Here is a 25,390-nt window from a genome sequence, read left to right on the forward strand (position 1 = left end):
TAATGATAAAAATGGATACAGACATTATTGGCTATATTTGTTCTGCTTAGTTTTGCTTTTTTTAAAGCCAGTACCAAAGGCTTCATAATAGAATGACCCACCAAAAATCTAGTCTTCCTGCATTCCTTAAATGTGGTAGAAGAATAATTATTATTTTGAAAATAACATGTAGTATCTTTAGCCCTTTTTGTCTTATGCTGCACCTCCGTTACTATAACTGGTCAGAATGGACAAAGAAAAATCACACAGTGCTCAGAGCAACTCTGCTAGTAGGAAATCTTTAGAAAACGAAGTAGATTTCAGTTTTTCCATCCTGAATTATGAGTGTCATGGTAATCTGCAATTGGCTTTTCCTACTCTTGAAGCCATTTTCTAAAATCAGGAGGGATAATTGAACTAGCATGAACTTTGAAATTTGCTTATTATCTTTGGATTTAATCCTTTCCGTTGAATTCCAACAGTACCATTACATTTTTTTTTAAGTGAGAGAGTTACAAAGAATCCCATTTACTTTTCTGCCCAAGATCAAAGGTTCAAGCTGAACTCCAGTGTGGCTTCTCTGTCTGATTCACTGGCATCTTAGTCAAGCTAACAATGCATACATAGCACTAAATGCCTGTTCTATCAAGTCACAAGTAAACTGTGCCTACTTTCCTGTTTTTAATGGGCCTTTGCTAGTTTAGAGTGACCTATCCATTTCAGAAATAGCATCATATTGAATGTTTGTCCTTCAGCTGGGTAAATTCCCACTGCAGCTACTGTGGTTGTCTCTCCCTTTGGGCACCTGAATCATTTAAAAAAGAACTGGATATGGTCTTTGATAGTCACCGTACACATTGGTAACAACATAATTCCCGGTGATGGTTAATGGCGTTAGATGTTTATGATTCATTTCACCCTCATTACAACAAACTCTTCTGGTATTCAAATCCGTGTGCTTTGTTATAACCTGTCACAGTGCAATAATGCAGGGCCGTCTGTAATGCCTGGTTTGGAATCATATTCTGCCTCTAAATTTCTCCTAGGTAGCACATTTTCTTTTCCAAGTCTGAAAGAAACAAAAGGGAAAGACTGTGTGTCTCTGGCTCATTTTAGTCTTTGATGCTCCAGCACTTATCTTTAGCTCTGGAAGAATGTTATTAGAAGCCCTTGTTCTTATCCACTGAGTGACTGTGCTGGACTTTTGAACAGTTTCTGAGAGATGCTGTGCCTAAGCACAGTTGCGGTGTCTATTGGTGACAAATTTGCTAGTTCCAAACCTATGTGCACACACAGGACTGCATCATTGCTGTTCAATGATACCTTCGTCCCCACTGTAGGATGTCTCTCTGTCACTTCCGTATGACCTTAGCCAGTACCTAACCTTGCTTTGTTCATATATATCTGAAGAAAAGGGCCATGCTTCTGTGGGCATGCGTGTGAGATTCTAGACATTAGTTTCATACTAAGTAATTTATCAGTGATACCCACATCTGTGATTTGTGCCTGGACACAGCCTGGAGGCAGTGCCCTCATCTACACTAATCTACATGGAAGAATTTTTAAAATTATTAGCAGCACACACTAAAGAAAGTGCTTATTTTCCTAGTTTTGCTTCAACCATGTTTTATGAAGGACTAAGAGACTTTTAAAATTTTTCATCTTTTTAAATGTACCAGTTCTGCTTGTTTACATAGTAAAAACTGGTGGTATTGGTAATGACAGAATCAGTGCTTGAGATGAAAATCATTTGGACTCAGCCATATGACTAAAAGTGATAGAAGGTATGATTGAATACAGTTTCAGCTATCGTTGGTCTTAGTGCCTATAATGAGGGTAAAATGCTCCATCTCTTAATGCCCTGTGTTTGTCCCAAATGACCATGTGACACAGACTCCACAAAACTTCCCTGCCAAATCTCTCAGCTTAAGTGAAGGCATTACTTTAATGGTCTTCCTCACTGTCAAATGTAATGCTGTAACTTTTGTTTGGTCTTGCTTATTATTACCTTATGTTGTATTGCATTGGTTCCCTCAGGCCTGGACCCAATACACTGGGCCTAGGTTTTTTTTTTCTTCAAAACATGAGTAAGAAATCACAGTGCTTCTGTTCAAGGATATAAGGCCCAATTCATTCACTCTGCGTCTTCCTGAATGAAGGCTCAGAGTCGTCTGATAACTGTGGACAAAATTGTTCAACTTTTGACCGCAGCTAGTGGCATTCAAGCAACTTGTTTTAAACAAACTGAGGTTTCCTGTTACCTTATGAGGTATAAATTCTCTCACCCCAGAGATGCCTCCGCAGTTTGCAGCCCCATATACAATTAGAAAACACGAATATGCTTTCCCACTATGATGGCACAACTGGTGTAGCATCACGGGGGAGTCTCTTTTCTGTATTAAATTCAAAAGTTTCCAAGCATATAGAGGCTGAATTTTAAGTCTCTAGACATCTCTGGTTTCTCCATTCCTGTTCCTGACACAGACAGTATGCGCTTGCAGGGCAAGTGTCAGATCAGGCAGAAGCAAGCCATGTTGTTTGTGCTTTAATCATTATAGTTCCCTTTGGATCTCCTTTTGCTCCTAGGGAATGGCTTGCTGGCTAGAAATATGACAGAGCCAAACCCTATGACCCAAGGCTGCTGTCTTCAGTCACTCCCATAGCCATACATAGAAAGTAGTCAGACGGGATGTTACTGTCTTGTTTTGTTTTGGGTTGTTTGTTTGTTTGTTTTGGTGTATCTACCCTTTTCCTCTTTGTGGCGATGTGGTTGTTGTTGTTGTTTATTTTATTTTGTTTGTCTTTTAACTCTTTCAAATGTCTTGTCTTGCGTTGCCTCGTCTGTTACGTGTGGAGAAGCCAGGTCTGCACAGTATTAAAGTGAAGTAGAGGCTGGTGGCACTGATCTCCGTTCTGTGTCACCCTGGTTACTTTGTCTGTAACAGACCATGCCAAATCTTCCACTTCACTTTGGCCTTTGTCTGGATGATCAAAATTGACGAATTGTGAAGCAAGAGTGTTCAAGTATTTTGGCATCGCCGCAACAAATGGGTTGGGCCCTATAAAACAGCGAAGAAGGAAGAAATTGCCAGGTCAAAGGCGTAGTGGCCAATCTCTTAAATGGCACAGACAAGGCCTCATGCTCTGTAGACCCAGCCATGCCAGCACCATATGACACTAGGCTAAAATGGGTTCTTTCCATCTGTTTGTTTCTGCTAACACCTCTTGCTGTGGTCCTCTTGGTGGCCATCTGTGTATCTTTGGGGGAGGTTATCTCATTAATAAGCCCCCAGGTTTCTTGTGTCTTCTTTAAGAAGTAAGCAAATATTTTGTTTCGCTCAGTGGTCAGGAGTGGAGATTATTATTTGTTTGAAACGGATAGTGAAGAGGAGGAAGAAGAAGAACTTAAAAAGGAGGATGAAGAACCTCCACGGAAGTCAGCATTCCAGGTAATTAGAGCGACGGGGACGACGGTGCCCTTTGCTAGTTAGGAATGCTGTGGTTGTTTTGTATTGACAAGTCTTGCTCACAGGCCTGGGTGACCTCTGTGCTCCTCCAATACAGCTCTCAGAGTCTTCTGGTGGACATCTGAAACTGCATTTCTAATTAAGCTGCAGCATTAGCCCTCTCAGTAAGGCGGTGACTACCACTTCATGTGAACAGGATGTGGGTCAGCTCTTCGTCCTTTGATGTCAAAGCATTTTTTGATGCCCTAAACAAAAAGAGATTTTTCTGTTGCAAGCAGACAGTCTCCTCAGCATTGCTACAGATTGCTTAAATGTTGGGCACACAGCCCCCTACGTGCCCGAGTTGATTGTGTAAATAAAGTGCATGCTCTTCTTTGAAATGGTCAGCTAAATGTTGCATTGGATTTTGAAAATTAACTTCGTTTGCATTGCTAATGATGTCATAATGTATTTAAATAACAACCATAAACATCCAGCCTATGCTGATCTTTTTCAGCTGAGACCCCTCTGTCCAGGAACCTATTGATTCAACCCCCACCTCTGATCCACAGGCCAACAGTGTCAATGGAGGCAGGGTACAATCCATCCTTTTTGAAGATGACGCCTTGTCAGTGCACACGGGGTGAACTCTTTGACCACAGGCAGGAACAATTACATCCCATTTCTCATAGCACAGGACATATAGAAAGGTGTCCACAAAACTGCATGGTTACCCATGATAAGGCCATGTGCTGTTCCCTAGACAGGACTTCATAAATGAGCCAAGTTCAAACACTTGGCCTCCCTGATGGCATTGAAGAACCAAGTGATTTGTGGAGGGCCCTTGGTCTGATGCTGCCTCCCTGACTCCATTGCTCCTCTGTGTGCTTGGCGACATGTTTGTGTGCATGAGTGGAAGTGCTTGCCAAACACTAATGACTTAACAACCTTACTTTTTATCTAATGGATTTTATGCTAACCACCACTTATACAGCAAAGAAGAGAACGTGGACCGTCTCCGCTGTGTTTTTATAGACCACATGCTTTGACTGAGTGTGATTTTTCCTAACTTACAAGCCCAGCACATTTTTTTTTCTAGCTTCAGTGACTGGCATGTTAACTGTAGAGACAAACTCATGCAACATCATTTATCAAATTGTTAACTTTTGGGTTTTTTCCCCTACTAATTACTCTTGCTTTGTCCTTCTTTGTAGAGAGCTATTGGGAAGTTTGCCTCAGCCATTTTAGCCTTGCCAAAGTCTGTCATTAAACTTCCCAAAACTATTCTTCACTATTTAATCAGAGCTGCCAAGGTATTTCATGTTTCACTGATGTGTAGTGTGTGGCCCTGTGCTCCATAGAATCTTAGCAAAACATTCCTATATCTACATTTTCTCTATTCTATGAATCTTACAATGGAAGTATCATACAGACGTAAAACATTGAGTTTTCCAAAAAGAGAGAGTTCTTAGGAACTGGACTTCTTATCATGTTACTACCTTTTAAAGTTGACACTAGAGAGTATCAAAGATAGAAAGAGAAAATGCAGATATACGTGTACTTTCTCTCCTCATAGTCTTGTGTAAGTTACATCTCAATTTAAAAGGGTCACATCTGGTTGCATGCATCAGTATAATGAGTTAAACATTAATATGTTTTTTTTCTCAGAAAGCTGGTTTTTAAAAAACCTGGAAAACATTATTTAATATAACAACTCCTCTGACTCTGTGCCCTTTTCAGCTTCTTGTTAGTCTCTGGCTTCCTAATTTGGATCTGATTGTCTAGTTCCTGTATCCAGCATCTCTCCCAGGGCACAACAGTGCTTCTGAGTAAAGTTTAACAGCACATTTGTTCATTCATCTGATGTACAATGCAAGTCAGTGAGCTGCCTGTATCACAGTCACTTCATTATTAAAGGCCACCAAGAAGAAACCATCCATCTCGTATTTTGTAGCATGCTTTTCCTTCCAGACTTAGCCAGTTGTGAGCACTCACACTCTTGGGTCATTAGGATATGGTGGCCCTTGAGTTCAAGCAAGCAGTTGGGATAGTGACAGAGACCAGAGCGCCTTGCCTTTTCCCTGTGATCACATTCTCATACTGGTTCTGGCTCCACCCATCATACAGGACCTCCAATTCTGAGTCTGTAGAGCTCCCAGGTGAGGCTATAGTGCTGGTCTACCTAGAGCCACAGGCCCAACCTCCAATGTCCATTCATTTTAAATCCCTGAAGGCTGACTTTAATTAATAGTCACTGTTGCTGTCTCTGTAGGGACTTTATCTTTCTTTCTCTATAAGTATATATGAGTTCTCAGCTCATTTATCCATCCCTTCTGTTCCTTAAAACAAAGCTATCGATGATTAAATGATGACAGAGATGCAAAAAAGTTTCTGGGTAACATTCTAAATCCAGGACAAACTATAAAATATTACCAACTTGAGTTAAGAATCCCCATACTAATGAAATCCTTTCTGTCTGAAAAATATGCATTTTTGCGTAATGGCAAATGGCTTTTGGTAAAAACAACTCTCATTTTCCCCTAATAAAAAATAAACTCTAAGATAAAGTCACAGAGACACACTCGTGGCAGTGACTATTAACCTAACTCTCAGATATTTTGTGTATTCTTCCAAGCACCCACTCCTTCCGGCTGATGCAGTTAGAGCCTGGCTCCCTGGACAAACCACCAAGTTGGCTGACAGTTAAATGGAGCTGCAGTGTCATAATTTGAAAAGTCAACAAAAATCTTCCATTTATTGATGTAATGAGGACCAGAACCCTTTTCTGAAACAGGAGAAGGAAAATCTGGCCCTCGGCCCAGTGTTTGAAATTTTAAAATATTTATGTTTCAGCCGGGCGGTGGTGGCACACGCCTTTAATCTCAGCACTTGGGAGGCAGGAACAGGTGGATCTCTGTGAGCTCAAGGCCAGTCTGGTATACAGACTGAGTTCCAGGGCAGCCAGAGAAACCCTGTCTTGTGGGGGGGAAAATTGTTTATGCTTCAAGAGGGCAATCTTAAGATAGCTTTACCTGAGACTAAGAACTCAGTGACTCACAGTGTGTTGGCTCCCTCTTGCTCCCTTTACTTGCATGACCAGAACGTTCTTCTCACCAAGAAGACACCCATGTGTTTCGTCTTTTAGGGACAAGGCAGTGTCAGTAGCTCCCCTCGCTATGTCAAACAATTGATGGTCCTCTTACCTGCTCTTTGTAAAGTCTGCTAATCCTGCCCTCCTCAGCCTTCCTCTCTCCCTCCCAGCTGTTTGCTTTCTCTTCAGAACAAAGGGTGTCCTACAATTCATACACCTGCTGCACTCACAAACTATCACCTTTTCATTACTGCTTGGGCTCTTTTATTTTATAAAACAACAGTATAATACTTTTCTGGAAGGAAATGTCATCTGATGTGGTCCTCAAACCCAAAGACTTATTTATTAGTTCAATTTCTTTTAAAACAAACTATGTTGTGCGGATTTGTCATTTAATGTACTACAACTGAGAGACAAGGACTTAGGCTCCCAAGCTAACATGTTCAGTAAAGATCCATTGGTCAGTCCTTGCTTTGACCCTTCTGAATATCAATTCATCTTCTAATTTCATAACATACAGTTTAGCATAAAATAAGACATTTCACCTCCTAGATCTGTTATATAGAAATACTACCAATTTTACATTTGTGTAAAATTGTATTTGCCCATACAATTTGCATTTCTACCAGCAAGGGAAAAGGGAGTGTTTTTCTCGAACCAAGTGCCCCTAACATATGTGGAAGAGTTGGGTCTTTATTTTCTATTGACATCAGAACGCCAATCTGTTTTATGTTGTATTTTCCAAAAAAATATGAAAATAATCTAGGATAAAATGACAATATGTGGATTTACAGCTACCCGTTAGGCATGCTTATCTTAATCATGACCATGGAAAACCCAGCTTCCCTGAGACCCGGGTGTTGCATGTTGAGCATGCCAGCTTGGCTTTGTGGTTTCTAGAGGGCTGGTTTTATGTCTAAGGCTTAGTTTGGTTGCTTTTGCATGCTCCTGGGGATGTGGAGGGTGGGATGTTCCAAACTGCTTTTTTCTGGGTATTGGTTGTTGTAAACTGTTGATGCAACTGTCTTCAGCTCTTGAATGTAACTAACCAAGGGAACCGGAAGCACCAGTTCCCACCTGCCACCCCTGCTTTTCTGGAATAGCTTACTCTCACACTTACATTATTGTCCTTTTAAAACACCCATCCATCTGCAGAGCCTATTTTTGAAGTTACTCAGAATCACCGTTACTAGAGTATTTAAGATGATAAGCTTACTTCCCTGCAAGTAAAGAAGACTGTAAACGATGTCATTTTGCTGTTGACTAAAAAGTTTGTGGTGGGAGAAACTCCTCTAACGGAGTTTATCAAGACTCCCTGCTTCAGCTTGTGGAGTGCAAAGCAAAAATTCCATGGCTGGGTATCACAAATGGTGATTGTGTTTCGGTGGGACAGTGGTTCGTTTTTACCCAGAGTTTATGTCAAAATCATCCATGATACCCAATGAAGTATATTACATCTTACGGTAACAAAAGAACAGCATAAAATGGGCGTGCTGGAGCATGCCTTTAATCCAACATTTGGGAGGCAGAAGCAGGTAGTTCTATAGAACAAGTTCTAGGCCAGCCAGAGCCATATAATGAGACCTCTCAAACCATCAAAGAAAAAGAAAAAAGTATAAGCCACCAGAAGTCAATTTAACATAAGGAGCAGGGAAAGAGCCACTTGTAAGAAAAAAAATTTTTTACATGGAAGAAGCTTGGCTTAGGCCCATTTTCATTTTAAGTTCCTTTTTTTTTTTTAAAGTCAGAAAATAAACTGGGCTTGGTGGCACATGCCTTTAATCCCAGCACTTGGGAGGCAGACGCAGGAGGATCTCTGTGAGTTCAAGGCCAGCCTGGTCTACAAAGCGAGTACAGGACAGGACTACAAGAGAAACCCTGTCTCAACCCCTCCCCTCTCCCCCACCAAAAAAAAAAAAGTCAGAAAATAATTGGACATTCTCCTTTCAGTTCGTCTATCAAGCCTGGATTACTGATCCTAAAACAGCACTCCGACAGAGGAGGAAAGAGAAAAAGAAGTTGGCAAAAGAAGAGCAGAAGGGAAGGCGCAAAGGATCTGGGGAGGGTGAGTGCTGGGAAGAAGGGGTCCAAGGCATCTTCACCATAGAGGGAGTGCTGCAGGGTCACCTGAGAAATGGGGTTTTCTATCCAATCAGGTTGAAGGGATTGTGTTACCAAAGCAACATAGGAAACCTAGTCTCTTAATATGGTTTCTATTCTGTGATGAAGACCATGACCCATAACAACTTGTGGAAGAGGGTTAATCTTACCTTGCACCTTGTAGTCCATCACTGGAGGAAGCCAGAGAATGAATGAACTCTGGAAAGGAAACAAAACAAGGCAGCCTAGTTGCTTACAACAGGATTACCTGCCAATGGGTCTCAAGCCTTCCCCCGCTCCCCCCTCCCGCCCCGCAAAGAGCTGGTCCCTCCTATATCAATTCAGTCAGAAAAAAAGATGTACCACAGCCTTGATCCCAGGTTGGGGGCATTTTTTTCTGTTAATGTTCTCTCTTCCAAAAATGACTCTAGCTGGTGCCAAACTGGCATAAAAGTAGTTAATACATATACTACTTAGCAGTTTCCTGACATATTATTTAAGTGAAAAACAGTATTTTATAAAATAACAGACACTTAATGAAACCACTTATGGAACAAAGAAAGTCAGAGTACCTCAACCCAGTACTTTATATTTTAAATGGGTATGTATCATAGTGTCTAAATGTAAGAGAAGGAAAAGAAACAAAAGACCCACCTTATTGTACTAATAACCGCAGCTGCCTCTTGGGAGAGTAGAGGTTAAATTATGTCATTAAAGAGAAGCCTAGGTTTATCTGCTCTAATGTGATTCTGTGCAAGGACAATGTAATGAAGCTAAGAAAAAAAAAAAACTCAAAATTTCTCATATAACTAGTTATGCAATTTATTCATTTTTACCTTCCTTTTCCTATTATTTCCTGGTGACTATAACTGCATTTTATTGATTTGTTTATAAAGATAAATTTAATCTGCATTCAATATAATAAGCCAGTGGTAAAGGTAGATCCAGAAATTGGTGAACACACACACACACACACACACACACACACACACACACACACAGTGTCCCAGAAAAATTGCTCTTCTCCCCTTTGGCAAGTGCATGTTTGCTTGTTAACTTTTCAGAATTGAGTTCATGTGCACAAAGGCATCTTGTACTTTCATGGTAATGTATTGTGAACATTTCTCCGATTAACTAGTCATAAAACTCCTGGGTTTTTTTGATGGCTATAAAAGGCTGCATAGTACAGATATGCATAATTTATTCAATTATTTCATCATTAATGGACAAAAAGATTGCCTCCTCATGTTACCACAGCAAACAGTGTTATAGGTATCCTTGCAAAAAAATTCACATTTAAAAGTATGACAGGGGTTAAGAGTAACACTTTTACAGAACAGATTATCAAAGTAGGAAGACTGGGCTAGAAGCTATGCCTCATACATTTTATTTATTTTTTAAATATTTATTTATTGTATATAAAGTGTTCTGTTTGCATGTATGCCTGCATGTCAGGAGAGTGCACCAACCTCATCATAAATAGTTGTGAGCCACCATGTGGTTGCTGGGAATTGAACTCAGGACCTTTCGAAGAGCAGACAGTGCTCTTAAGCCCTGAGCCATCTCTCCAGCCCCAATGCCTCATACATTTTAATAGCTTTTCCCCCAGAAGTTTTTTAGTAATTTATGCTCTTTTATGTCAGATAAAGGAAGTACATTTCTTATAATGTCATACCAAGGCCCTCACTGTATTTTTATTGTTTTTCTGAGGACTTACAGATGGTTTGTGTTTTCACTGGAATTTAGTTTAATCCATGTCTAATGATACTAGGCATTTTTACTTTATATTTTATGTGTGTAAAATCACATATTTCACTCTATATAATTTGTAATTTTTAGTTGAAGATCAAGCTATCATTGTCCTCTGCCGTTCTTTTTGTTCTTTTCTTATTATTTACGGCTGCTTGTACATCGGGCATATTGCCTCCTGTGCTATGTTTAATCCTACTTCCCTAGTCAATGCTTATATTTTGATTTAGTTTATGACACATGACTATCTAAACAATGTGCAATTGCTTTAATATCAAAATGTGTCTAAATTTCTGATATTGTAGAGTTAATATCTTGCTAACGTCTCTACCACTCAATATTTAAGCAAATAATCTCTTGTATTTCCTACTAATTTCACTTATATCTTAAAGGTTTTGGGGATTTTTTTGTTGTTATTGTTGTTGTTGTTATATTTTAGTACAGCTAGTTACATTGGCAATGATGCTAGTGTTATTTATTAAAAGAGCCTTTCTTTTGTGCTAGTAATAAGCAGTAGTCAGCCATCAACTCCCAGTTCAACTTAGGTATGAATTGTGACTGTATTCTGACCCACTCTCCTACTGCCAGTTTATGGACCATGATTACATGCTTCTGAGTCTAGTAGTCATGGAGTTAGTTTTAATATTTAGTGAGGCAAACTCATCTCACTCCTGCTGTTTTGTTCAACAAATGAATGTTCTGGAAAATGTTTTTAATATTCTTTAGTCATGAAGATGGCTCAAGACTCTATTAATATAGAGTCCGTATAATGAAACACATTTTATGTGCAGGTCCAGTGGAATGGGATGATCGAGAGGACGAGCCAGTCAAAAAGAAATCTGATGGACCAGGTAACAAAATCGAGACAAAGATGATCCATGAGGACTCTTTTGCCTGCTCTTGGGACTCTTTTCCTCCTCTTGGGTTGCCTTGCTCAGCCTGGATATCAGAGCTTTTGCCTTGTCTGACTGTGTCTTGTTTTGCCATGTCCGGCTGATATCCCTAGGAGGCCTGCTTTTTTCTAAAGGGAGACAGAGGATCCTTGGATTTGAGGGAGATAGGAGGTAGTGAGGGGAGAGCTGAGAGGAGTGGAGGGAGGGAACTTCAGTCAGGAGGTATTGTATGAGAGAAGAATTAATTTTCAATAAAAAAGAAAAATATACCACTGCTTTGTGTGGTAAAGAAGGCTACTACTGCAAACTTACCAACCCAGCCGTGAGTCTCCACTGAAGCTGACTGATCACAATCCTGCCCCTTGACTTCCCATCTCTGCTGAGATGGAGATGGAATTCTGCAGCGGGTTGAAATGCTGGGTTCCCATCTGCCTGGGAAGTCCTTGGTGCCTGTAGCTATGAGTGAGAACAACACTGCTGCCGGATGGAAGCCACCAGAATAAAGGCATTCAAGGCTTGACATTTCTTTTTTCTTCTTTCTTTTTTAAAATAAGACTTCTTAAAATTTACTTTTTGAACTGAGATGTAGTACATATTTTGGTGAACATAGACAACAGGGGAATCATGGCAGCAGGCTAATGAATGTTTTCATCATCTCAAACATTTGGGGTGTGTGTGTGTGTGTGTGTGTGTGTGTGTGTGTGTGTGTGTGTGTGTGTGTGTGTGTATGTTAAGAACACTCAGAGTCCTCTCTGCTAGCTATTCTAAAATATGCTGTAAATTAGACAAGTGTAGAAATAAGTAATAAAGGGACCAAATGTTGAATAACTAACAACTATTACTTTGAAGCAAGTAACTTTAAAAAAAAAAAAAAGAACAAGTTGACAAAAATGTAAGAGCTGTTGTGGTGTATTAGTGGTTCTTGCTCCAAGTTTTGCGGCCAACAAACTTTCATGTCTGTAAAAGCATGTAAAAGCAGCTTAGGGTCCTCTCCAAGTAAGTATGGCCATTACGTGTCCTGGTCTAGAGTTCTTTAAATGGAAAATAATAAGATCAGGAGTGATGGGTCACAGGTTAGGAACTCTTTGAGTCGCAAAATCATGAAAACTGGAGTTCAGCCCCAGTGCTCATGTAAACAAGCCAGAAATCCTGTGCAGGCCTGGAACTCCAGCTCCAAGACGAAGGTCGAGGGGAGACGAGAGGATTGCTAGGGCATGCTGACGTCCAGCCTAGTCAAGAAAACAAAAGCCATAGGCACAATGAGAGAACTTGCCTCAAAGGATTTACAGAGAATGGTACTGGAGGACACTGGGTGCTGTCTTCTGGCCTCCACGCAGGAAGACTGACACATATGCTGTGCTAGATAAATAAACAACTGATCAAATAAACAGGAGACTGTAGTACAGAGAGAAATGCAGGCATCTGTGACGTCTCTCCATTGGAACCACTCTTCTGGGGCAACGATGGATCTTTCCTTCATCCCATTCCATGAGGTTGTTTATCTCTGCCCTTGCTACTTTGTTCAGCAAGGGACCTTCTGTTGTTTGTCACCTGAGACATATGGAGGACAAAGGAATACCACAGTCCAGTGAAGTCCTGAAGAGCAGCGGGGATGGTTAGCTGCATGGGAAGGAACTGTTCCCATGGGGACATCAGACATCAAGGTTCCGGCCCTCCCTTGTCCTTACATGTGGTTAATCTGCCACCCTCTTCCCCTCATCCCTCTCAGGTGTGGTGTTCACCTGGAGGTTCTTTTCCTTGTATGACCCCTTGAGAAGAGTAAAACTTTACTAGAAGTAATCTTGTCTTTCCTCCTAGACCACTTAGTTCAAATCCAGTTTTGTTCCTTCATCGTAAAGCCAAACTGATTCACACTGTGGCCTTCAAATCACAGATTGGTGGGGCACAAAGACAGGCCACTCAGGGGTCACATCAGGTCACACTAGACAAGGAGCCTGTGGGGCTGGCATGTGATTAAGAGACCATTGGCTTACCTAAGTAACTAAGGAAGACAGAATGATCTAGTCCTTCTGTTCCCAGTCTTCCTTGCAGTATACAGTAAGAGGCATACAACACATGGTTTTATTAAACCCGCACATAGCAAAGTGGTTGCTGCAGCCCAGCAGATAAACCTGCCTGTCCACTTACCCACCACAGTTAGACCACCTTACGTCTACTTGGCAAATCCCAGCATAATACAAAATTACTAATTACCATCTCCTTACCATCTGTAGATCAACAGACATAGCCCTCTCATTCATTGTAAGCTTGCCTTGACGCACTTCTTCCCAGTCTTTCCCTTCTCTGGCATTGTGCCATGGCGCTGCTCTCTGTTTCCATGAATATCACTAGGCTGAAAACAAAAGTGATATCATCTGGCATGTATTTTTCCACACCTGGCTTATTTAGTGTAACACAATGTCCTCTACTGTCATCCACATTGTTCCAAGTGACAGAATTTTCTTTTCTTTTCTTTTTTTTTAATTTTAAAGCTGAGTGATGTTTCAGAGGGTGAAGCCACAAGTTGTGAATCCTCCTCCAATCTTTCTGAGTATTCAAAGGTCTTAACTATAGCCTCTAGGGAGTTCTAAGAGATGTGTGTGCATGCTGTTGGCATTTTACACACAACTGGACTCTGCTATGTGACAGCTCTACAGTGCTTCCAGACACAGCTACGGCCAAGGGTAAAAACACATTGGCAGTCCCAGGGCTTCTGCTGCCTGGAGATTGTAGGCTTTGAACTTTTTCACACCTACTTTATTTGGGGTTCTTTAATGCTTATACTTCCCTTCCAACCCACCTACCCTAGACAGGAAGAAAAGAGGTTAATGGAAACAGGAGAAGTAGACCTTTTTAGACTCAGTTCCTTGGAGCGATTCCACTGGCATCATCAGCAGTGTTCCAGCAGACCCATTAAACAGCAAACCAGCAATTCAGCATAGGTGACTGCAACGTAGCCACCAGAGCCTGGAGCAACAGCCGGAACCTCAAAGCGTTCACTGGAATGGTTCTGTCTAGGAGCATCTCGAAGGGGAGCAGTGAACAGCCAAACAATAGGAAAATGAAGCCAAGACCAGAAAGCCCCACCTCTTCTTTTAGGCTCATATGTGTATACATACATACATATATCCTCTCAGAGTGTGTACTAGGATGTTTATCCTTTGGCAAAGACCATGCCCCTGCATTAGGCGGTTCCTTTTCTAGTGAACAAATATCATCTGTTCTCTCACAAGTCTGTTTCCAGAGGACAAACAATGCACACCCTCACACAAATCTGTTTCATATCCCACACTTGGGATCAAAACAAAAGCACGTTTACATCTACTACAGGAGATGATGATGGATTCCATGTGAAGAGTTTTGTTGTTAACATAAAATTCCATCTAATTGTATGAGGAAGCTGGATCAGTAGAACATGAGCGCACACAGCTCATGGAGTGAGCTCTGTGGAACATAGGATGGTTTGCAAGAAGTACAAGTGCAAGGGGAATAAACAGACCCCACCAATAATCCCTATGATAATTGTAGAAAAGCATTAAAGGGCCCCATGAGACAGGCACAGACCGTTTCTATTCTTAAGTCAACACTAGGCACACCTTTGGCTTTCAATCTCTACTTTTACTAACCCTCTTACAGTCAGACCTCTATATGTATAGATTCCATGTGACACAGGTTCATCCAACCACATTCCAAAATGCTCTAGAAAGAACATCTGTAGTGTCGTCCTCTAGGTAATGCAGTATAACAACCACTTTCATAGAGTGTTCCTAGTAGCAAATATTAAAAGTAATATAGAGATTGCTCACACTATGAGGGAAGATGTGGAGAGACTGTATATATACCGTTTCATGTATTTAAGGGACTTGGCCATCCATGGAGCTTGATATCTTTAGGGGTCCTGTCAGTCCCTAGGGACCCCCAAGGAACTGTGTTGAGGCCTAATATGACTGACATGGCAAATCTCACCTTATTCTGGCTTAGTTCTGCCACTGGGTGTGTAGAGAGCTACACAGATGTTTGGGCCTCAGCCCCCTCTGTGTCTCTAAGGATGAGGAGCTAGACCCCGTAAGGGACACCATGCAAAAACCAGATCTGCATGTGGTACACCCCACATTGTACTCAACAGCACATCTCTTGGTACTGTGCCCTGAAACTGAGACATGCTTCTACTGCCTAGATAATATCATCAAGAGGATATTTAATATTCTGAAGTTCACCTGGGTTCTCTTCCTGGCCACGGTGGACAGCTTCACCACTTGGCTCAACTCCATATCAAGGGAACATATCGACATATCCACAGTTCTGAGGATTGAAAGATGCATGCTGACACGAGAGATTAAGAAGGTAAAATGCTGTTGGCAGCTTTCCTTTTACTACTTGCTGTGTTCAAAGAGCTACTATACCCACACGGGTTGTACTTCCCAGTCCAAAATGCATAGGGCCAGGGGATTTTCAAATTTCCAGTTTTGGTTTTGGGTTACAAAATATTTTCACCTAAATAGTGAAATGCCTTGGGGCATGGAACCCAAATATAAACATGAAATTTTATTTCCACTTCATCATATTCATGTCCTGAAAGTTATTTCTTAGACTATTTCAAATGTGTTTGTGTTTTCACTACAACTGTGCAGGAGAGCTTGTGTAGACTTTCCTACCTGTTGGCATCATATTAGCATTTAAGGGGCTTCAAACATGGGGCATTTGGATTTCAGATTTGTCAACCTGTGTCCTGGCTAGTTGCTTTGTTGTTGCTGTTCATTTTGTTTTCCCCAACTTGGCACAAGCTGGAGCCATTTGAGAAGAGGAATCTCAAGTGAGAAAAATGCCTCCATCAAAATGCCGGTAGGCAAGTCAGTACACATTGATATGGGAGGGTAACATTACATCACACTGGGGTTGATGTCATCCTCAGGGGGATGGTCCCAGGTAGTGTAAGAAGACTGGACAAGCCATGGGGAGCAAGCAAGCCAATAAGCATTACTCCCCTATGGTCTTGGCTACAGTTTTTGCCTCCACATTCATGCCTTGAGCTCATGCCCTGACTTTCTTACTGATAAATTATAACCTATAAAATTAAATAAATTCTTTCCCACCAAGTTGCTTTTGGACTAGGTGTTAATCACAGAAAAAAACAAAAACAACCTTATCTAAAACTCTGAAATAAAATCCTGTGTGTGTTGAGGTCTATCACATGCTAATAAACAACAAAAACCAACACACAAACAAACAAACACACACACACACACACACACACACATACCACAAGTCCTTGGAAAATCCCTAGTTTATTCATTTTCTCTCTTCCATCAGAGCTTATAGGTTTGCTGTGCCGTATAAAGAATTATAGTTTTAATCTGGGAATTTTGATCTGAAACCTCCATGTAAAAAATTAGGATATAAGGAGAGCTAACAAAATACATAAATTCTATATATGGTTCATATATTGTATTTAAAAGTAAATCTATACGTATAATTTTGTCAATTATACCTTCATGAGATTGAGAACATTCTTAAAGTATATAAAATACACAAAATAAAAATAAAAATTAATAATGAAAATAAATTACTTAGCTGAAATTAGCCTATTTGAAAACAGATTTGATAATTTTCTACACTCAGTTTGAACCAGTTTCTAGAAAAGTAACCGCAAAAATAACAATATTGTCCTCGTGCAAAAATTATACCCTGTATATTACTTACCTTAGTTTTTGTTGTGACACAATGACTGTCAAAAGCAACTTAAGGATGGAAGGAAGGTTGTCTTACAGCTCAAAGAGATACAGTTTATCACGGTGATGGCAGGGAAGGCGTGGCAGTAGGAGAGTACGGTGAGGTCACATTGTATCACAGGCCGCAAACACGGAGATGAATGCTGCTGCTCTGCTGGTGTCTTAGACACTATTGCTGTGACGAAACACCACGATGGAAAGCAACTTCTGGGGTGGTTGTTATTCAGCTTACACTTTCACATCATTGTTAATCATCAAAGGAAGTTAGGGCAGAAACTCAAGAAGAGCAGAAACCTGGAGGCAGGAGCTATTATAGAGGCCATGGAGGGACGCTGCCTACTGACTTGCTCCCTCTGCCTTGCTCAGCCTGCTTTCTTATAGAGCCCAAGAACACTAGCACAGGCATGGAACCCCCATGATGGACTGGGCTGTCCTCTACAAATCAGCAATTAAGACGATGCTTGTGTAGAGCCTGACCTTATGGAGGCATTTCCTTGAGGTTCCCTCCTCTCAGATGACTTCCTCTCTTGTGCAGAGTGACAGAAAATTATCCAGCACAGACGGATTCCTCTGTTTTCACTTTTGATTTAGCCCAGGACCCCAGCCCATCGGATGATGTTGCCAACATTCGCAACTGGTCCACCTTCCTCAGCTAAACCTTCCTTTAGATGCCCTTTTAGACACACCGAGATGTGTAGCCTAAGTGGTTCTGAATCCAATCTGGTTGACAGTGAAGACCAACCAGTGCATCTACTAGCACTGGGAACCATAGTGGCCTGACGTGAACCCCTAAGTTAACCAGCATCTCATCAGTCCTGGCTGTACATGTGTGCGGCTGCTAAGAGTTGTCAGTATTGAGAACTGCTGGCACTGTTCAAACAAAGATTTTTGTAAGAACCACTGTGCTGTCCACTTTTCTGCAGGGCAACGTTCCAACACGGGAAAGCATCCACATCTACTACCAGAACCACATCATGAACCTTTCCAGAGAATCAGGACTGGACACAATTGACGAACACCCTGGAGCTGGTTCCAGGGCCCAGGCAGCTCACAGGATGGATAGCTTAGATTCCCATGACAGTATCTCCAGGTATTTCACTTTCTAAACATTGGATTCGTTTTTGGCAAAGCGAATGAGGTAGATTCCAGCAATATGAGAAGTGAATATATGAAGTGAAAGTTACTAAAGTGCATAGGTGATATCCTAGGCCCTGCAGATCCAGACAGCAATGTTGAAGGAATATTGTCCTGCTATAGACAGAACTGAGTAAAAGCAGACACCAACAGTGAACAGCTGCAGTGCTCACATCCATTAACTGGCATAGCATAGAGATTTATGAGATTCAGGCAAATAAAAATAGTCTATCCCATTTGGCTTTTACTCATTACTATTTATGTAGGGGCTACATATTTACTGTCTTTCAAATTGGCTGCTCCACAAAGTGTCTTTTCTCATAGCATTTTTCTACCTTCTCTGGACAACACTTATATTTTCCTATTGAAATTGTTACTTCAAATTTTAGAATAAAAACTTCAGAAACAATTCTGCTAGCCTCCCTCTTCTCTAGGTTTATGGTCACACGTGCATTGTTCACTGCAGGACAGCTGGTGTCTCAGTACTAATGGTTGCTATACTATCTTTTTATATGTCTTCCTTCTTCCCAGACAAGTGCACTGTCTACCCTGAAAAGCCTTAGGAGCCCCTGCACCATGGTATTCTAGATCACTGTTGTCCACTGCACAAAGTTGACTAAGCCCGAGTCACTGTCTTAGGAAGAAAATATCTGACTGGGTGAGCTGCCCCATGCAGCTCTCTGCCAGGCCAAGAATTGTATCTGCGAGGATAGTTGTGTATTTCTGTCATCAAATATCTAATAAAAATCCCTATTTTAGGGCAAGCCTTTAACTCAATTCTAGAACAAACAGAAATAAGGATCATTCCCCCATATTGCTTCAATCTGTGAAGGCTCTCTGACACAAGGCTAGGACCTCCTTCACCCTCTAGAGTGAGGAAGCACAGTAGACCCTCCTCACTTTTAGCTGCTGACCACATTTTTTCTTTAAAAATATTGTCTACATTTCATTCAGGATTAAAGGAGGTAGGAAGGATATCACTTTATTAATACCAAACTCAAAACCAGAAATTAAAAGTCAAAGGGACTTGGGATGTAGCTCAATTGGTCATTTACTTGTCTAGCCTACAAAGGCCCAGGATGTAATCACCAGTACCAGAGAGTAAAAACACAAAGCTGAAAGTCGAAATTGTACTCACCGGATAGAAGTGGTTAAATAGACAATAGACAATTTCTTATTTGAAATATAGTTTCCCGTCTGTTACTGAATTGTTTGTTGTCTTTGAGTTGACCAATTAGAGAAACTCAAATATATCGATCTACCATATTTGCTTTTGACATGGATCCAAATCTATTAGTCTGAAAAGAGAATTTCTTTTATTTATATAACACATACACACTCTCTATTTGCATATAATCATATGTGCATATGGAAACATGTAAAAACTCACATTTTTAAATGGTAGATTGCTTAACTTTTTATATATATATATTACATACACACAGACACACACAAACATATATATTTGCCTATATTGATTTTGTGCAGATAAAACTGTCCGTGGATATACTCCTTCCTCTCTTCCCAAACAGAACTCTTTTAAGGTCTTTTCAGGAATAATAAAGAGGTGATATTTTCCTTAACTTGTGAATACTCTAGTTATTTTAAAGCTCTAAAATCACAGACCAGACTCCTCTTAGGGCTTAAGGTGAACAGTTTATTTCCTAATTGGGATGGTGTTTAAGATGCTTTTTAGTTCTAGAATAAAATAATTGTTAGAAAAAAGAAATTGCCATAGTGGTAAAATATATTTTTCTCTTTCTACCTATAGTTCTGCCCTGTTCTCAGACATTAATTTCTGAGACACCTAGTAGTGGCAACAGCTATAAAGAGAAAATGCTGATGACAGCTGTCAGCTGATAGCTAGCACTGGGCCCCTTCTTAGCACTCTGCGTGCCTTGTGAGACCACCCATGCTCTTCGCAAAAGGAAAGCTTTGCTCCTCAGCTCTCACTGAAACAAAAAGCTCACTGTTTCTCTTGTAGTTCAGTTAGACACTTTTGTAAACCATGACTTCTATCCTGTGTGGAAGCTGGAAGTCCTCTCCTTTGATCTTGTTCCAACAAGTTTCTCTACATCTAGAAGTCAAAGTCATTTAAATGACTTTGCAATCATTATCTCCCTGATCAATGTCTATGTCATGAGTTAAAATCCATTTTACCCCCATTTTTAAAAAGTGCTTACCTATTTCTGTCTAGCTCTCAGCTCCTTTCTTCATCAGGGAAGGGTGAGCTAAGGACATGGTTTAGAGACAGCGTAGGTCAGAGCTGTACGACACTAGGCTCACTCCCTACTGCCATAATAATAACAGTTATGATGACACTGAGTGAAGACTGCAGGGCAGATGTGCACACGTGTGCAGATGTGTGCAGTTTGGCAGGTGTGAGGTGGAGGAGGTAGGCAGGTCTGGGTGCCCTGGACATTCTCTGTGTTGACAAATACTGCTTCCTACATGGGGGTGAATGGCAGTGAGGGAAAAAAAATCTTCATTTCCAAATACTCCTACTTTAGAACCAAATGATAACCAAACAACCATTTAAAACTATGGGAACAGCAGAATGATAAAGACACTGAGGTGGCACAAACACTGAGATTCTGTTGAGACATCCCCAGGTGGCATACCACCCATCATCAGTCATCCATAACACCTGCAAGTGTTCCTCAGCTTCAGCCCATTCTGTTCTGCAATATGTACATCAATACAAACTGTATTTTTTATTGCTTTTAATTCCAAAAAAAAATTTTCAGACCAATCTTATTCACTTGCGCAAAAATTACCCTCATATTCATCTGCAGTTATTCCCTCCCATAGAGTGAAGAATATAATTATATACATGTATGGGATATAACTTATTATTGTTTTTTTCTTTGTCAAGGCATGCTGTCCCTTACTGTGACATGATATTTCTCAATGCCTCCTTACCTCCTTTCTCGCTTTATTTCATAATAAGTTGTGTTTTGTTACCTGGATACCAAAGTTTTGACAAGTAAAGAGAGAGGTAAATAAAGATGTAGACATCTTTTGAAATGTGAAGAAGTCATCTGTCATCTCCCAAAAGGAATACACACAAACACATTTTCCCATATGACTTAAGATTCTTCATAGACTTCTTAAAATCATACCCGGGTAGGTTTTAGGGTAGCTGCTTTAGAACCAAACTCTTTAAAAAAAGGAATCACAAGGTCATTAAAATGTAAGGTAAAAATAAATATACTTACAAACAGGATTCCTATATGAGTGGTTTTTTAGTTGCATAAAAATTTATAATATGTTCAGCTAAGAAACAAATAATCAACACTAGGAGGTTATAGAAGTATAAGACCAGTTCAAACAAAACCGAGAACTGTCATTAAATATGATCTAAGTGGAAAACCATTGGGAGTCACAAGATATCACACTTATAGGTTGATTTTTTTAGAAAACAATGTTAAAATATTTGCAATATGAAACTGTCAATCAGTAAATGCATGAGGATCCAGAGCCACTATAACTAATCTGTAATTTATTTTGACTTTCATTTTTTTAACCTGAAGAAAGAGGTGATGTTAAGTTCACTTTGTGAGAAACTCATGAACCAAAAGAATTTGCTCTTCATAGTGGCTGAGTGACATTCTCAGTGTCTTCAAACAAAAACCCACCTCCATTAAGGTCTCCAGGAACCCATAGACTGGGGAGAGGTAGCATGTCACTAAGAAGATTCCTCATCCATCAGCAAATCTGGGACAGACTCTGGTGACCATGTGGCCACCCTCCGTTAGCAAGAATGACCATGGTGTGGCCTGTTTTCCTTTACGGCGTCTGTCCCAACATCCCTGTCAGACATTGTTCATATAAGACAACAGCAGATGCAGTCAGAGTGGGACCCTAGCAAATGACGACAGACTTCCTTTAATGGAAGTCTTTTAAATCCAGAGCCAGACGGTGAGCCAGTTTCTAATGGTTCCTCAGAAAATCAGGTGTGTGATTTAATCAAAGCATTGCTCACTTTGCTGCAAATGTCGTTACCTGCATTCTGAGAAGCATTCTCTAGTATAAAGGGGCAGCTGTCATTTGAAATCTGCTGCCTGAGAAGTAGCCATGGCCCTGCCGTGGAGGGGCCTCAGGCCTGCTTCTCAATGGCTGTTCCTTTGGCTACTGAGAAATGAGGGATTTAGTCAATGGGTTCTCTCCCTCCAGACACCCACTAAGTCTTGAAGCTTGATCTATAAGAAAAATAAGGTAAAGCAAAACAGTAAGAGATGAAATGTGTTTGGCATTGCTAGGATTCCTTCGTTGTTTTTTGTTTGGTTTGATTTGGTTTGGTTTGGTACCATTGTACTTGTTATGTTGCTTGATGCCCAGCCACGTATCAGATCAGCATCTCTTCTACATGCAAAGGACCCTGGTTATGACTCAGAAAGAAAGGTGAGAGATTCAGCAGGTGCTGCTGGCACCCCTGACCTTCTGCCTCTCATTTTGAAGACTGTTATAAAACTAATTTTTTTTCTACAAAGTGTACCAGCAATTATTTCTGCTTATGCAATTGAGTTGAGAAATGCTCTCCATGAACTTGGGCTCGCAATCCCAAAGAAAGCGTGTTTTCTTCAGTCACACAAGAATCTGTTGCCATGCAAAGCTACAAGGATATGACCTTTGTAAGAAGACTCGTGGGTCTCCTCCTTATTCTGCTTCGTGCCTCACCCAGAGAGTGCCATTTGAAAGCTTACCCTCAGCCAGTACATTTTTCCCCCAACTCTGGTTTCTTCTGTTTATTTATCCTGCCAAACAGGTCCTTCCCTGTCCTGGAGTCCCCCTGTTGCTGAGTTCATCCTGCTGGTGGTGTTGTGTGTGGTTGCCGCATGGCGGGGTTCTGGTCAGTTGTCCCCGCTGGCCCCCGCCTCCCTACCCCCCTCCCCGCCCCCGTGTGACTTGGTGCGCCACTGGGTTTTAACTCTGTTGTCTCTGTAACTGTTTGCGCTGCTAGCTGCTACACTGAAGCAACCCTGCTGATCTCAAGGCAGTCCACCCTTGATGATTTAGATGGACAAGACCCTGTTCCTAAAACAAGCGAGCGCGCTCGGCCTAGGCTCCGTAAAATGCTCAGCGTGGACATGTCTTCCTCATCAGCTGACAGTGGCAGTGTAGCATCAAGGTGCTTAACTCGTGCATGCTTCGTTCCATTCTCTTAAGTCCCTCCCTCAAGGATGCCATTGCAAAGATAACTTCATGGGATGAATGCCAATTTTCTTTTTGCTTCCATTTTAAAATTTTGCATGATTTTTAAAAAATGGATAACTATAGTCCTTCCTGTAATATAATTGTTCCCAAGACAGTGCTTCATGAACTATGGCCTTGTTCTGTCTGTTAGCAGTTGCTTAAAAACTGATTGAAATTGTTGCCCTCCATTCTAAAAACATTTTTCGCCTTTCATTTTCAGAGATATGTGCTTGATATATAATATAGACATATTAGTATATATTAGGAAAATCTGCCAAATATAGCTATTTTCAGTTAAAGCAAAATAAATGTCTATACTTGGCATGTATATCTCACAGGAAAAATGGATATATTTTAACATTGGCTCTTGAAAAGAATATTATATAGAAACATGCATCAGCTTTCTAGACTACTATCTGCCTTGTTTGGAAACAATTATCCCTGGCTTAAGTTTCCTCATTAGATCCTGCCAAAAAGCAACATTCAGTTAGAAATTAATTTAATTGCATAGACACACAAAACCCTTTCCTCTCACCCCAAATCTTAGAGCTGTTGCCACAGACTCTAGCCATTTGTGTTCATCCTGGCATGAAAATAACCCAAACCAAAGCCAACTCCATTCTGGCCACTGGGTGTCTCCCACGACAGAGGTGGTGTCAACCTTCTGCTTGCAGTTGCATATGTTAACACTGGTACTGTCCACTGGGACCTGGCGTAAGCACAATGCTTTGCCTTCTAGGGCATCCTCTATGAGATACGAGCTTGTTTGTTATATCCTTCCACTCTGAAGAGCCCCCAAGGTGCACTTGGTCTCTAAGGCACTCAGGTGACCCCAAACCTTGGATACTATTACAGTCACTTTGGAACTTGGACCTAATGTAGATCTGGCTGCCATGGCCTGAACATGCCCTGAGGTGTTGGTCAAGTCAATGGCTTCCCAAGAGGGAACCCTGTATGCTAACTGAGATGAATCTTAGCAAAAGTTTGGTGAGGGCTATCATTCTCAGCGGTTTCTCTAGGCGGGTACAAACTTAGGACCAAAGCCCGGCACATGTTCAGGGCCTGCACGGTCATCCATCATTATTCAGTTACGAGATGTCACAGAAGGTATGTCATCCATTTATCCATCGCTCATTGGCATGTCTACACTAGTATCCTGCATTTGAGACTCTCTGTGTTTGCGGAAGCTACCTGCTCATACACATCACTCAGACCACAGTATGTATTTCCGAATCTGGCACGCTGCCCTCCAACGTCCACCAGATCTTAAATACCCATCTCTTCTTCGGGTGCCAAACAGTTAAGAAAAAAGCATGCTATGAGTTTCAGCATGCATTGAATTCAATATGGCTGCTTTGTTTTCAGTTCTAACCTTTCTTGCATGAGCCTGTCAAGGAAAGCTAGGAAAAGGTTAGAAATGAAATGAGGAGCACTATAGAAGGAGCACGGGGAGACCAAAGTAGGGACTAGTGATAAAAGTGGCACACTTATATAGAGGAGAATATAGGAGAAACATATTTAAAAATAAAAGAGAGGAAAGAGAGGGAGAGAGAGAGGGGGGGGGTTGGGAGAGGTGAAAATAGAGAAATAAATCTCTGAGACAGAGCAAGCAGCTGAGAAGGTGACCACCTTAGGAAGAGATAGTAATAGGTGGCCCCACATGCAAAACCAATAACTCATTAGAAATGTCTGAGACTAAGAGAGAAGGTAAGAATTCAGTAGGAAAGGTGCCAATGCCAATAAGAAAGAGACGAAGGACGAGAAAAGAGGAAGTGATCAGCATTAAAGAAGGGGCATTTTAAAGCATGTGCTTGTCGAGTCCAGCCAGTACCTGATGGATTCTATCATCCGCAATGGGCCTGGGCAGGTCTCTTCTGCAGGACTGAGAATAGAACAAATCTTGGTCAAAAACCTGTGGAACAACCTAGCATGGCTTCTCTTTCTGTATGCTCTCTTCTTTGAGGAGTGATGGCGGTAGGTAGGTAGGTATGCTGTGCTGAAAATGTGCTGGTTTGGAAATGAACCTGGAGCTCGTGGCTGCGAATATTGATCCTGTTTTAAACACTTTCTATG

General features: G+C 41.0%; 1 protein-coding gene across 7 annotated transcripts in view; it reads left to right on the plus strand.

Annotated features, from left to right (window-relative positions):
• The window catches only part of PIEZO2 (piezo type mechanosensitive ion channel component 2), a 365,197-nt gene that overhangs the window by 307,397 nt on the left and 32,410 nt on the right, over window positions 1–25,390 (plus strand). For 3 of the 7 annotated variants that reach the window (XM_084780682.1, XM_084780683.1, XM_084780687.1), the window contains 7 exons: window positions 3,322–3,428; window positions 4,640–4,738; window positions 8,467–8,581; window positions 11,157–11,216; window positions 15,436–15,602; window positions 17,911–18,077; window positions 23,085–23,252. In XM_084780682.1, coding sequence (XP_084636808.1) covers window positions 3,322–3,428; window positions 4,640–4,738; window positions 8,467–8,581; window positions 11,157–11,216; window positions 15,436–15,602; window positions 17,911–18,077; window positions 23,085–23,252 — 883 coding nt within the window. The remainder of the gene's footprint in view (window positions 1–3,321; window positions 3,429–4,639; window positions 4,739–8,466; window positions 8,582–11,156; window positions 11,217–15,435; window positions 15,603–17,910; window positions 18,078–23,084; window positions 23,253–25,390) is intronic. The other 4 variants (XM_084780684.1, XM_084780688.1, XM_084780685.1 and 1 more) reach the window with 3 other exon arrangements.

This window comes from Acomys minous (assembly GCF_964271855.1).
Source record: "Acomys minous genome assembly, chromosome: 4".
NCBI classification, from domain to species: Eukaryota; Metazoa; Chordata; class Mammalia; order Rodentia; family Muridae; genus Acomys; species Acomys minous.